Here is a 15,056-nt window from a genome sequence, read left to right as displayed (position 1 = left end):
TCTTTATTCTACATTAGGCTTCATATTCTCCTTCTTATTTGTAGAAACAAAGACCAGAGCGTTCAGATCTTCTGGGGCTTAGCACTGTCCCTGGAAACCCCATACCCCTAATTCTCTGTTTCCAAAGGGCCTCTCTCAAGCAAAATGAAGCATCCTTTAGTCCAAACCTTAATATTCCTCTTTCTGACTCAGTTTGGAACAAAAAGTCTTAAAACTTAGATCCTAAATTTTAGTGTTTTTACAGTATGTGTAAATTACTGGAATACTTGGCTGTACTTATTCTGTGTACAACACTAAATTTGCTGAGCAAATGCTGGCCCTGCCTGCAAATAGGAAGTATTGGGCTTGCATAATAAGTACAATTCAGGTAAAATTTTAAAAATGTGGTTTAGCCAATGGCCAGTTTAAATAATTTTAGGGGCTATTGGATTTTATGAGTGTTGCGGGAAAGGAAGATAGGGTAAAAACACTATATTGATAGTTTAGAGAGAACAGTTTAAATCAAGGTGATAGTTGATTTAAATCACTTGATTATTTTTAAGATTTAAATGAGGTTAAAACTTTGTCAAACTAATTTTAAAGTTTGTTTTAATTTTAGATTAAAATGTATAATGAACTCAGTTATAAATTATGACTTTTTAAGATGTCACTATTGGTAGGTAGGGTGTTTTACTTAAATTTTGCAAAACTGCTAGAGGAACAAATCAAAATATTGAAAATTAAGCCTTTGATCCTGAAAACATTTAAACACATGAACTGCTCATATGCTTAAATTCAAGCATGTGAATAAATGGTTGCCGCATATGGGACTAAAATTGTATTTTTATTAAAAACTCCTCTATTATCTAATATTTGTGACTTCAACGCAAACTGTTTCAATATTAATAATGAGAGATAATTCTACAGTGGTCCCTGTATGTATCTCACTCTGTGTGTGCGTGTGCTCCATGCACTCAGAGTCGGCGAATTCTTGCATCCTTGCTCTCCTCATGCCTCAAACTGAGGGTATAAAGGATAGAGCAAACAGGCTATCTCTCAAGTTCCTTCTTCCCACCGTATGGCCTGGGTCAGAACCTCCAGTGTCCAGAGCTGCTGCTTCATTGTTGTTCTTCGATCTGTAAATATTTCAGTTCTCTGTTAGTGCATTTTGTATATAGCTCTTAATAGTTTTAACAATTTTGGTAGGCTTGTAGTTTAACAAAGTTTTTCTAATTAAGTAGATTGCCCACCTTGGGGGCCACCCCTCCTGCCCCATGTTCTGTTATGGGTATCGGACTAAGCCCAGAATGCTGAGCTTCAAAAACTGTTTCCTGCCCTCCTGCCTTTACTGTTTCGGGGAGGCACACATTTTGGGTAGGTGCAATATCTGCTGCTCTTTCCCTCGCTGTACCACTGGGGCATGGGAACTGTGGCTTAGAAACTCCTCATAAAGAAGGCCACAAGGCTGTGGTTGGACCCAGACTGAGGGACTCTCCCTTCCCTCCCTCCCCCATACATCTGTCTGAATCAATATGGAGGACACCTTCTGTCGCGAGGTCTGACTTTGATGTGAGGGAATCCATACCCACAGACCCTCAATCAGGGTCTCATCAGGAGAGCAGGGAATGCTCTTACAAGCTTAAGAGCAGGTCTCCCTCTAAGTCTGCCTTGAAGGTGACTGAGGAGACCCTGCCTAAACCAAGCAAGCCTGTTTCCTCAGCCCCTAAGTACTTAGAATGTCCTAAGTCCCAGGGCCATGACACAGAAGCCCATGAAACCAGGAGTCTATTGGATCCCATATCGACTGCATCCCATATCGACAACATCAATTCCACTGATATGGTCCAAGCTGAAACACTGGGATCCTTTGGTTCCAACAAGGAACACCCAACAATAGTCTCAATCGCCGATGGTACTGTCGCTGTCTCAACTTAACATCAACACGGAACTTCCTTCCTCTGACCCCGTCAGCACAGGTGGATCAGACCTTTAATACTCTAGGGAGGACAGAGACACATACAGCACCAGAGGACCTTTTTGCTGTTCCTGAGCCTCAATTTCCCCCATCATCAGGACCTTCTCTCACTAGAAAGATCTTAGCTCCACTGGGAGATGTTGGCCATGACACAACTCTATCCCATCTTCCATTTAACAGCCTAGCTTTTCCTCCATCTGCACCATCAGTACCAACAATGGACCCAGGCCCAATTTTTTCTTCCTTGGGAGAATCCCACCACCAGAGGAACCATCATCTCTCCTCCAAGAAATTCTAGCCCAAACAAGTGATTCAGAGTCTCCCAGTACCAACCTGCACCTTGGCATTTACCTTGGGATCTAGAATGATTTACACACACACCCTCATGGTCCCTGCCTTGGGGACCTCCACAGCGCTCTCCTGACCCAGCTTACTGACCAGCTGGGGATCTTGGGACCCATATGCAAGAGAAGCAGATCATATACATTCTGCTAGGGAATCACTCCACTTTTCTCCTCTGAGGATACAGCCAGAGCTGGTTCTCAAACTTCTTTGATGGCACCCCCCTTATTTGTCGGTAGTAGTTTACGCCCCCCTCCCTCCTACCACACTAGTACATATACCAATATAAGCAGTGGCGGTGGAGCTTCACTTGAATTAGTTTCGGCTTCTTTGTTTTTCACTTGAGTAGGGTTTTTTTCTGTTTCATGAATGAGCCAACAATCCATTGTAATAAGAGGAAATGCAAAACTGTGATTGTGTTCCATGCTTACAATTAAATGTGCATACTGCATCATAGAAAATGGATTAACATATAGATGGCAACATAAGAATGGCCATACTGGGTCAGACCAATGGTCCATCTAGCCCAGTATGCTGTCTTCCAACAGCGTCCAATGCCAGGTGCTTCAGAGGGAATGAACAGAAAGGTAGGGTGACTAGACAGGAAATGTGAAAAATCGGGACGGGGTGGGGGATAATAGGAGCCTATATAAGAAAAAGACCCAAAAATCAGGACTGTCCCTATAAAATCGGGACATATGGTCACCCTACAGAAAGGTAATCATCAAGTGATCCATTCTTTTTCGCCCATTCCCAGGTTCTAGCAAACAGAGGTTAGGGACACTTCAGAGCATAGTTTGCATCCCTACCCATCCTGGCTTATAGCCACTGATGGACCTATCCTCCCTGAACTGATCTAGTTCTTTTCTGAAACCTGTTATAGTCTTGGGCTTCACAACATTCTCTGGCAAAGAGTTCCAGAAGTTGTCTGTTCATTGTGTGAAGAAACACTTCCTTTTGTTTGTTTCAAACTTCCTGCCTACTAATTTCATTTGGTGACCCCTAGTTCTTGTGTTATGAGAAGAAGTAAATAACACTTCATTATTTACTTTCTCCACACCAGTCAGGATTTTATAGACCTCTATCATATCCCCCCTTAGTCATCTCTTTTCCATGCTGAACGTCCAGTAGACTTCAATTCAGAATAGCAAACTATCAAGTGCTTTTGACTAAGTATGACTATCTGAACTATTCCAAGTTCACAGACTTTGTAGACAAGGTGCCACAGCAAGACAGAACTTAATTCCAAGCTTTATTCAAGAAGGTAAGCTGGTGGCCAGAACCTCACTTGAATCAGCTGTTGATGCAGCAGACACATCATCAAGGTCAGTGGTGACCGCCACTGTAACGTACCATGAGTCAGTGGCTACATGCTTTGGGATTTCCCAGGGAGGTCCAAAACACCATAGAGAACTTGCCGTTTGATGAAGCCCACCTTTTCAGTGAGAAGACAGATGAGTCCTTACATACTGTGAAGGACTTCAGGGCCATCCTCTGCTCCCTGGGGATATCACAGGCAGTCCTACAGACCATGATCAGTGACTCAACAGTTTTGTCATCTTATGATCCTCCTCCTAAGACACAAAGGGTGCAGGAGTCTCATTTTCCTGTGCTCCCATGTCTTCAGCACCATCTCAAGTCCATCTCCTGGCTGAAAGATATTTTTTGATGGGAGTTTGAGAGCTACAAACCATAAACGATGCCACCACTACCCAATCCCCATATATCCTTCAGAAATTGTTTAGGACTCTCTTTCCACAACTGGAGTGCTCTAACAACAGACAAATGGATATTAAACATCCCATCTATCTATGTGATAGTTTACTTCCCTGTCTCCTCCAAATGTCTCTCCTCGTCCCTCTTCAGGAACAATTCTCATGGTGGGATTCTCAGGCAGGAAGTGGATTCCCTCCTCTAGTGAGGAGCAATAGAATGGGTACCTCACCAATACTAGGGGGAAAAGGTTTTTACTTGACGTACATCCTAATACCCAAAAATAAGGGCAGTTGTAGACCCATTCTTGATCTCCACAATCTCAACTACTTTATTCACAAGTTGAAATTTCACATGGTCGCATTGTTATCCATAATCCCATTTCTGCAAAAGGACATTCAGTTTACAGTTCTCGATATGAAGGACACATACTTCCATGTGGACATTCACCAGTCCCAAAGGTGTTTCTCAGATTCATGGTGGGACTCGACCACTTCCAATACAGGGTGCTCCAGTTGGCCTTGCCACCCTCCTATCCCCCTGGGTCTTTACCAATGTTTTTCTGGTAGTAGCAGCTCATTTCAGACAAAACAGCCTCTCTGTCTTCCCTCATCTTAATGACTGTCTTCTCATTGCCAGGACATGTCAGAGGCATGCAAATAGTAACTTTATTAATGCTCCAGCTACTATCCTCTCTAGAGTCAGTGTAAACTTGGAAAAGTCTACCATCATTTTGACACAGACCATAGACTTCATAGGTCTGACCATGGACTCAGTCACAGCAAGAGCTTATTTACTAAGGGACATGTTTCAAGCCATGGACAACCTGATAAACCAGGTTATGTGCAACCCTCGAGCACCAGTCAGAGCTTGTCTTTCCCTTCTGTGACACATGGTTTCATGCACTTATGTTACCCCATCTGTCAGACTCCACTTACATTGCCTACAGGCATGACTCTAAATAGTGTATTCATCAACAAACAGAGCATGAATATCCTAGTGACAATTGGTTCCAAAGTAACATCCACTTTAATATAGTGGAAGGATCCCCATCAAATATGCATGGATATTCCAATCCTCACTGGAAAGAATGATCATTACAGATGCATCCCTCTTGGGCTGGGGGCCCACATGGGCAGCCATATGGGATGGCACTTGGACCCACCCAAGAAGCCTGAATGCACATCAATCTTCTGGAACTTCAAGAAATCCGAGAATCTTGCAAGGCCTTTCTGCATTTGTCTGGTTCCACTATATCCTCATAATGTCAGATAATATGACAACCATCTTTTACACTGACAGCCAAGAAGGACCAAGATCCATTCCCCTGTGCATAGAAGCAGTCAGGCTATGAAATTGTTGTATCACGAATAGAATCACCCTTTTGGCAGCTTACCTTCCAGGAACTTAGAAAGCATTGGCAGATACCGTCAGCAGGCATTTCACCATCAACCACCGGTGGCAGTTGCACAGTTCAGTAGTATCTTCACTCTGTGGGGATCTGGGATCTGTTTGCCTCCCAAATGAACAGGAAATGTAACATCTGCAGTTCAAGGGGAGCTCTAGCTCTGCACTCTCAGAGCAATGTTCTCCTTCTCTCCTGGACAGGACATCTGAGTTATGCCTTTCTTCCCTTATTGCTCCTACCTCAAGTCCTACAGAAAAATTGACAGGATAGGGCAAGGCAAGAGTCATCCTCATTATCCCCACTTGGCCCAAGCAGTTTTGGTTCCCAAATCTCCTTCTAGTGTCATATCTTGCTCACATCAGCATCTAATCCTTTCCCAATTCCTTGACCCTGGAGAAAGCCAAGATCAAGCATCCCAACCCCAAAGCACTTCAACTCATTGCTTGGTTTTGGATGGACATCAACCCTAGAATGTTCCTGCTCTGAAGCTATACAAACCATCCAGCATAAAAGAGCCCACTGTTCAGCCAATGGGAAGGGTTTTTCATCTGGATGCAGCTGAAACGTATCTCCTGAGTCAGCAAATATTCCCCATATTTTGGACTATCTTGTTTCCCTCAAAATAACTGTGCTGTCCCTCAGTTCTTGAGTCCACCTGGCAGCAGTCAGTGCCTGCCATCCACCAGCACACAGTTACTCAGTTTTCACTCACTCATTGACATACAAATTCTTGAAAGATCTAATAAGAACCTTCCTGCCAGTAAAGAAGCCTACCCTTCACTGGGGTGAACCTTGTATTTTGCCACTCACTAAAGCCTCCCTTTGAACTACAAACCATTAACCTAGTTTCTCAGACAGGCACATACAGCTACTCCTCGGGCCACTTCTATTTTTAGCATGCTAACTCAATGAGAGCTAATGTGAGTATCTCTGCCCAGCTTGAAGTGTAGATGTACCCCAAAACAATTTCTCATTCATTATTAAAAAAACACCTCACCCTCAACAAATTTACAAACATAGTGGGTAAACGATAACAATAAAACAATTGAACCACTGCAACATTGGTAGTAATTTAAAAACACCTCCAAAACTGGGAAGAAGTGAAATGAGCCAAATTTCAGGAAGTAACAAATTCCACACTTTCAGAGCTGGCACAGCAAAGGCTCAGTCATTTACTGACTCCAGATCTGATGGTGGAATCCATAAACACTGGGTGGTGTGCAAGCACAAAAACCATGAGGTGGAGGCTGATGGGGGAGGTCCACAATGGGGCTGTGAACTTGACTTTTCAAGCATAGATGAGCATTATAAGTGTGAAACTTCTTTGGAAAAAATCCTCCATGTAAAATCTGGGACTCTACTAACAATTAGGAAACTAATTAAAGAAACTAATGCAAAACATCCTCTCTAGCGATTTAAGACTGTAAAATGGGAAGAAAGTAAAGAGCTTGTAACATGGAAAGAAAGTAAAATGCTAGCTAGGGAAATATAACCTAGATGGACCTACTATAAGGTGGGTGCATAACTGGTTGGAAAACTGTTCCCAGAGAATCGTTAATAGTGGTTCACAGTCAAGCTGGAAGGAGGACATATCAGTTGGGTCTCGCATGGATCAGTTCTGGGTCTGGTTCTGTTCAATATCTTCATCAATGATTTAGATCATTGGTTCCCAGACTTGTTCCGCCGCTTGTACAGGGAAAGCCCCTGGCGGGCCACGCCGGTTTGTTTACCTGCTGCATCCGCAGGTTTGGCTGATCATGGCTCCCAGTGGCCGCGGTTCACTGCTCCAGGCCAATGGGAGCTGCTGGAAGCAGCGTGGGCTGAGGGACACACTGGCCGCCACTTCCAGCAGATCCATTTGGCCTGGAGCAGCGAACCGTGGCCACTGGGAGCCGTGATCAGCCGAACCTGTGGACGCAGCAGGTAAACAAACCGGCGCAGCCCGCCAGGGGCTTTCCCTGCACAAGCAGCAGAACAAGTTAGGGAACCACTGATTTAGATAATGGCATAGAGAGTACACTTATAAAGTTCACGGACGATACCAAGCTGGGAGGGGTTACAAATGCTTTGGAGGATAGGATTAAAATTCAAAATGATCTGGACAAACTGGAGAAATGGTCTGAAATAAATAGGATGAAATTCAATAAGGACAAATGCAAAATACTCCACTTAGGAAGGAACAATTAGTTGCACATATATAAAATGGGAAATGACTGCCTAGGAAAGAGTACTGCAAAAAAAGGGATCTGAGGGTTATAGAGGATCACAAGCTAAATATGAGTCAACAGTGAAACACTGTTGCGAAAAAAAGCAAACATCATTCTGGGATGTATTAGCGGGAGTGTTGTAAGCAAGACACGAGAAGAAATTCTTCCGCTCTACTCTGTGTTGATAAGGCTTCAGCTGGAGTAGTGTGTCCAGTTCTGCATGCTACGTTTCAGGAAAGATGTGGAACGTCCAGAGAACAGCAACAAAAATTATTAAAGGTCTAGAAAACATGACCTATCAAGGAAGATTGAAAAAATTGAGTTTGTTTAGTCTGGAGAAGAGCAGACTGAGAGGGGACATAACAGTTTTCAAGTACATAAAAGGTTGTTACAAGAAGGAGGGTGAAAAAATGTCTGAGGATAGAACGAGAAGCAATGGGCTTAAATTGCAGCCAGGGAGGTTTAGGTTAGACATTAGAAAAAACTTCCTAACTGTCAGGATAGTTAAGCATTGGAATAAATTGCCTAATAAATTGTGGAATCTGTGTCACTGGAGGTTTTTAAGAACAGTTTAGACAAACACCTGTCAGGAATGGTCTAGTTATTATCATTTCCTGCCTTGAGTACAGGGGACTGGGCTAGGTGACCTCTCAAGGTCCATTCCAGACCTACACTTCCATGATTCTATGTAAATACAAAAAAATCTGGTTTAAATTTTAAAAACTGCACCTTTTAAAAATATTGCTTCCACCACATTGATGATTTTTGTATGTATAAAAATAATGAGTAAATTGTGTTGGTAAAGTGTCATTTCAGCGATATGAAATAGAGCTCTTGAATTACCAGCAGTTTTAAAAATAACATTGCTTGGGTATTTTTCTTCCCCTAACTTGTCTTTCAAAGAAGTTAGAAATGGAAAAAAATCTACTAGGTCTCCTAAACCATTCTCCTGTCAGTGTAGGATTATGCCATAGTCTCCAGCTGGTAGGTGTGCAAGCATCCAAAGCAGGGACTGTTGCACTGGGGTGGAGGGGAAATTGGGCCCAGCTGGCGCACACTTCTTCCCAGCACCCACTGGACTCAGAACTGTGCAAGGAGGCACCCACACACACATGCACACATTCTGGGGGCCCTTGGACTCAAGCAGTGTCTCCCCGCAACCATGTGCATTAAAAAGAGGCAGGCAGAGTCTGCAGCCAATATGGGCAGGAACAGCCACAAGCATACCATTGGTTTGGAGAACATTCTGTCGTTTTGACTGGACTTTCTCTACGCTGTGCTAATTGGCTGTTTGATCCAACCCTACCTCACCGTCCTTTTATCTCATCTTCCACACCTGCCCACCTTACCCTCTTCTCACCTGCCCTGTCCCCCTCACCTTTTTCCCTTCCATTTTCTTTCCATTTAGCTGATCCCCTCCTAACTAAACTTTCTCCTTTATAAAAAAAAAAAAAAAGCCAGGGAACTAACATGACATTTGCCACCATCACATTGTTCACTTTGTGTGTTCTAAACATTTCCCCACCCTGTGTCTGCCTTGTCTGTTTAGATTGCAAGCTCTCTGGGGCAGGGAGTGTTTTTTTGTTCTGTTAGTACAGCACCTAGCACAATGGGGTCCTGGTCCATGACGAGGGCTCCTAGGCATTACAATAATACAAATAATTTGGCAAGGAAGGATGAGATTTTTATCAGCAAATGTCAGTTACCATTGATTTTGCCATACATAGACAAACCAATAAAAATATTTCCATTGATGATAATTGAAATTCACAATTGCATAATTTCACTGTAGCAACTACAAGTAAGGCTGCGAGTCTGTCATGGATGTCATGGAAGTCAAGGATTCCGTGACTTTCCGGGACCTCCAGGACTTCTGTGCTGGGGCGGTAATGGGCCACCATGCCCCTCCTGCCCCCCCCGCCCAGCAGCAGCAGGAGTTTGGGTGTCGGAGAGGGCTCAAGGCTGAAGCAAAGGGTTGGGCTTGGGGGTGAGGGCTCTGGGCAGCGCTTACCTCGGGGGGGGCTCCCTGGAAGCAGCAACATGCCCCTCCCTCGGCTTCTAGATGGAGGCGTGGCCAGGTAGCTCTGCGCACTGCCTCCGCCTGCAGGCACCGTCTCCCGCAGCTCCCATTGGCTGCAGTTCCTGGCCAATGGGAGCTATGGCACAGGTGCTCGGTGAAGGGGCAGAGTGCAGAGCCCCTCTGGCCGCACCTCCGAGTCTGCGTAGGGGACGTACCAGCCACTTCCGGGAGCCGCACAGAGCTGGGTAGGGAGCCTGCTTACCTGCCAGCCTCCCTCTCCCCCTCACCAGCAGCAGCAAGGGTCCCAGGCTGCGCGTCCCCGCCCCAGCACCCACAGTGCCCCTGCCCCAGAGCACCCAAGTTTTAGTCAGGGTATATAATACAAGTCATGGACAGGTCACGGGTCGTGAATTTTTGTTTACTGCCCGTGACCTGTCCATAACTTTTACTAAAAATACCCCTGACTAAAGTGTAGCCTAATACATCGAAAAGTAATGTTAGGAAAGTTTTTAGTTCATTTTAGCTTCTTAAAGTCTTATCGTTTTATGTAGTTTAACCTCCGATTGAAGTAATAGGCTGGCTCACCCTCATTTTCAGCTCCTTTTACAGATATTCCAGTTCCTATTTATTTATTTATTTGTTTGTTTGTTTTTCTGGAGTCTGTCCACAACTCTTAGATTTTTGAATTTTTAATATATTTATAATTTATCTGTATGAATTTTTCATTTAAATTTCTCTTTACACAAATTCCAAGTAGAGAATTTTTTTCACAAAAGTAAAATCCAAGACCCTCTATCCAACCATATCACAGGACCCCACAGAATCATCCTTTAGTCTCAACCCCTCCATCTGTGGAGCTTGTAACCTCAGAAAATGCTTGCAAGAAAAGATGGGCTGGGCAGTATACCCAGAAGGTTAACAAATCTGGGCTTTGGAGGGCCAAGATGGAATGTGTATTCTAGAGTCAAGGAACCGTCATGTGGAAAGCTCTGCTAGTCGCTCCTCTTGTTCAAATAGAGGGAACTCCAACTTGAGGAACTCAGCTGATTTAGACTGTGACATTATAGCCCTCAGAGAGATGACCCTTCCAGTGATCAGGTCCTGAACGGGGGACGAAGTTGAACTGTGTGGTATCCTGCAGGAGAGAGTTACTGAGGTGGCAGAACAATTGCTCAGAACCACTCTTCTGGAAAAGAATGAAGGGAACCTCCCAAGCGACCCCATACATTCCCACTAGTGACAGCAAGTATCCCAGTAATTTCCTTGCCATTGGTATCAAGGGCAGCTGACAGATCTAATAAAGTCAGTAAATGTTTTCTCTTCAACCACTGCGAGATCATCAGTCAGCACAAATGAATACAGTGAAAGGGATGGACACGTGTAGAAGCAGCTGGAAACAAGAGGTTGCAAATACAGTATGACTAGTCAGTTCAGTGGTTCCATTTGGGAACTGCTGCCGTATAATAAATTTTCAACTGCTTTTGTGTTAAGATTCGCTGTAAAGGTCTGAAGGATCTACCACTTCCTGGAAGAGACTATTCCACGATGTGATAAATCTTATTCCCTAATTTTTTACTAATATTGTTACTACGTTTTCCTTTTCCCTTTACCATACATCCTGAGTTTTAAAATACAGGATAATGCTTTTGGGGGAGAAAGATGGAGGAAAAGTTGAGGGCAAATGGAAGGAATAGAAGGTTTGAAGAATAGGAACTTAATTTTCTAAAAATAGAAAACGTTTTAAAGAGAATCTGACGCAGATAAGAATGTCAAAGTCGTTAATTAAAATCATTATTAGGATTTCTTAAGGGTTCTGTTCTACTATCAGTGTCCACGTGCAACTCCTACTTACATTAAAAGACAAGTTAAATGCATTTTTAATAAATCCATTCCTTCATTTCTTACAAACCTTAAATGATCAAAAGTGAACATTTAAAAAATTAATTTACTTTTTATTATTTTTGCTTTTTCTTTTTGCATTAATGTCTCAGTGCTTTGACTGTAGATACTGCAAAGGGAGAGTTACTTATTTAAAATATTTCTATTAGAATATTTTTTTAGATCATGGAAACACTTCTATTGGTCTTATGTTTATATTTTTTTCTGTTTTAAAAAAACTATGTTTTGGAACAGAAATAAGCCTCATGCTTCAAGGTGTAAGTCAGTCCCCTAACCATTTGGGGTTCATACACAGCTTTATTTAAGGGAGATTATCCTGTAACTGTGTTCTGCAGGATTTTTTGGAACTTCCTTTGAAATGTCCTGGCCTCTGGTCTTGCTGGATAATATGGACCACTAACATGATCTAGTATGGCAATTCCTGTGTTCCAAATAGATAATACTTAGGTTATATGTTGTGAGTTTATCAGTAGACTTCAGAAGACCAGAAATGCAAATATAATTATTTCAGTTTTATAGATAGGAAAATTGTGGCACAGACAGGTGAAGTGATATGCACAAAATCACACAGCATGTCAGTGGTAGAGATGGCAATAGAATTTTGGTCTCTTGACTCTCAGTCCAGGTTTGTAGTCATTGGACCACACAATAGTCCTTGTGTTTTTATTTTTTAAACCAAGATCTTTGGGCCAAATTTGACCTGATAATTTCCTTTTAAATAGAGGTCTGTGCACATGGATGGAAGGCCAGACCCTTTAAATCCTAAAACTGAACATTTAAAAAAAAAAAAAGTAGTCATAATGTACTGAAGCTTTTGGCTTGGACAACTTTTGCTTAAAAATAAATTGTGTGTGGTTCATACCATATTTCTAACTCTTGACATTATACAACTGCTAAGCTGTTTGTTTTGTTTTAGTTGATTGTAGGCTTGGTCTTCTCATACATAAATATGCATTACATATTTATCAGCTTTGAGGGTATTCATGATTAAAATAGTGCCTGAAATATAGAAAACTTAGAAATTATCAGAATGTCTGAATCTAATATTATCATGTCCCGGATATCTGGTGGTTATGACATCTTGTTGAAGACATTTTGTCCCCCGCAGTACTTACAGTCCTGGAGTTAAAAATCTTAAATCCAGCTTCATGTATATGTGCTATTAGGGTCAGTTTGTTCAAATATACTGCATCAGGATATCATCACAACCAAATGTCCATAAATAGATCAGAGAGACAGTGGACCCAAATTACCATAGAGATCAAAGGTGACAGAGACAGGATCTTGTTAGCAACCAGTAGTGGCCAATTTGAATTTAGCAGATCAAGACTTGAGTGGGAAGAAATACAGGGAGAGCTGCAGGAGGAAGAGGGACACAATCTTTTTCCTCCTGATTATATTTCTTAAATATGCAACTCTGTTTCTGTACATGATAGCATTTAAAATAAACATCTATAAATAGTAAACATTTTCAAGCAAAATTAGGAGATGGAGGAATAAAAAATGACAAAATATTTTATATGCATAATGTTAGGTATTTAATATTTTATAGAGTATATGAGAATAATGTGAGGAGCTCAGCAGCTGGATAGTGAATTATTTTCTGCTATGAAGCTCATCCTCTAATAAACTGCTTTATTTCTGTTCATTTGTTTGCAAACTGAAGCCACCCACTGAATCATATATCCAGATACAGAGCCAGAAGTTGGTGCATTCCCAGCTAGCAGAGTCTATCTTGGAATCAGAAGGCTAAATTAAAAATATGACTCTAAAATGGAATATATTTGGAAGGTTTGCTCCTTAAATCCTAACCTTCTGTTGACTGACGTTATATGATCCAGAAGCAGATGCTGCAGCAGCTATTTGTTGATTTAGTTGCTATGGTGACATGATACATTCGTGTACAGCAGGAAGCTCACTGTACATTGGCTAATTTGATAGGAAGCAAGGCTTGAGGTAGGTATTGCTGACTATACTGATAATTGGTCATACCTTTAACATCCTGCCTCTACATGTGTTATGGATGCACAGCTATAGAGAAAGATAAAGAGAGATACTGTAAGGAATGGAGTTTAGGCTAGGTTGCTCTGTTAAATAGAGGGAGGCCAGTGTCTGGCACGTCAATGAAGATAACCTCAGTTTTTAGTGAATGGAACAGAGTGGAACATCCGGAGTGGTGACTGTTGAATCTTCCTTCACCCTTTGTCAGTGTGGTAGCACCAGTTGAATGAGAGAAATAAAAGGATGCGAGCCACAGTAAGTGAAAGTGCTAAGGCTTTTGAATGGTTTACTAGATTAAGCATGTCAGTAACTAACATCTTGATTGGAGCTGTTAGCTGGTTTTCACAGTGGGAAAAAATTATTTGTTATGTGTACGTGCCCTGATAACAATGAGTGTAAACCATGGCTCTGCAAGGAGGTATGTTTGTATTATGTTTTTTCCCAAGATCAAACAAAGAAGCCAAATCTGAATGTATTTCATCTTATCATGGACAAGACTGCTAGAGATGCACTATGTGCATTTTATAGAGGACTTGGCTGTATCACCCGTTAAGCAAGATAAGTGGAGCATTTTAAAAATCTTTACAGTTGGAATCACTAAGCACATTAGCTGTAGCTTTGTTCTAATTTGTAAACTGTTTTAAAATTAATTTACATTTTCACTGTCTGCCTGAAATACTTCTGATTAATATTGCTGGGCTAATTACATTTGCAGCATTTTTAGACAAAGCTCTATAGAGTACCATTTTTATATTGCTGCAGTTTTACTAGTGTATTTAAAGATGATGCAATTTGAATACAAAATGTTTTCCATCATCTGTTCATTTCTGTTGACAACTGTTTGCCAGTTACTCAGCAGCTGTATTTATGAAATACTTAATGTAGAGGCTTTCATGTTAAAAAAATAATGTAGCCCTTATCTCTACTTTTGCAGTAAAACACCTAGGAGAGGAATGTTATTTCTGCTTTTGCAGACCTTGGTCATGACTGGTCTTTTTAAATTGTGGTTTCAGAGTGCTAGAGAAATATACTTTATCCATATTACCTTTAGCAGTTACAGCTAGTTAGCCTGTTTAAAAAAAAAAACGAGAGAGAGAGCTCTGCTTTTCAACAGCACGATGATTTTTTCCCATTTGTAATCAGTCCTATTAACAGTAGCTGTACCTCTTACCTTACTGTATCTTTTATTTGAATATCTCATACCACAGAGCTGGGTTACATCAGAATATATTTCTTCACAATATTGTCTGTGACTTCAGTCATAAGCAAAGTTAATGTAATAAAACGGAATATTTTCTGGTTTCTTCCCTTTAGTAAGAAATATTGTAATTTGTTATTGCCCTATACCTATTCCACCACATATTCCAATAATTTTAATAGTGATGCCAAAATTTGAGTTTACACATTCCTATTAAAGACCACATTGTTTTGTCTGTGCCATTTATGTTTCTAGTGATAGATGTATCAACTTTTCCATTACAGATTAATAACTTGCCTGTAAAAATTCATCCC

General features: G+C 41.6%; 1 protein-coding gene across 11 annotated transcripts in view; it reads left to right on the top strand.

Moving 5' to 3' along the window:
- The window catches only part of FNDC3A (fibronectin type III domain containing 3A), a 210,008-nt gene that overhangs the window by 67,381 nt on the left and 127,571 nt on the right, over nt 1–15,056 (top strand). The window contains exon 1 of one of the 11 annotated variants that reach the window (XM_073343840.1): nt 11,687–13,799. The exons of 9 other annotated variants lie outside the window; for them this stretch is intronic. In XM_073343840.1, coding sequence (XP_073199941.1) covers nt 13,788–13,799 — 12 coding nt within the window. In that variant the 5' untranslated portion in view covers nt 11,687–13,787. Of the gene's footprint in view, nt 1–11,686; nt 13,800–15,056 lie in introns of those variants that run through there. One more of the 11 variants, XM_073343903.1, reaches the window with a different exon arrangement.

The sequence above is a fragment of the Lepidochelys kempii genome, chromosome 1, assembly GCF_965140265.1.
Source record: "Lepidochelys kempii isolate rLepKem1 chromosome 1, rLepKem1.hap2, whole genome shotgun sequence".
Taxonomy (NCBI): Eukaryota; Metazoa; Chordata; order Testudines; family Cheloniidae; genus Lepidochelys; species Lepidochelys kempii.
This window is presented reverse-complemented; position numbering and strand designations above follow the sequence as displayed.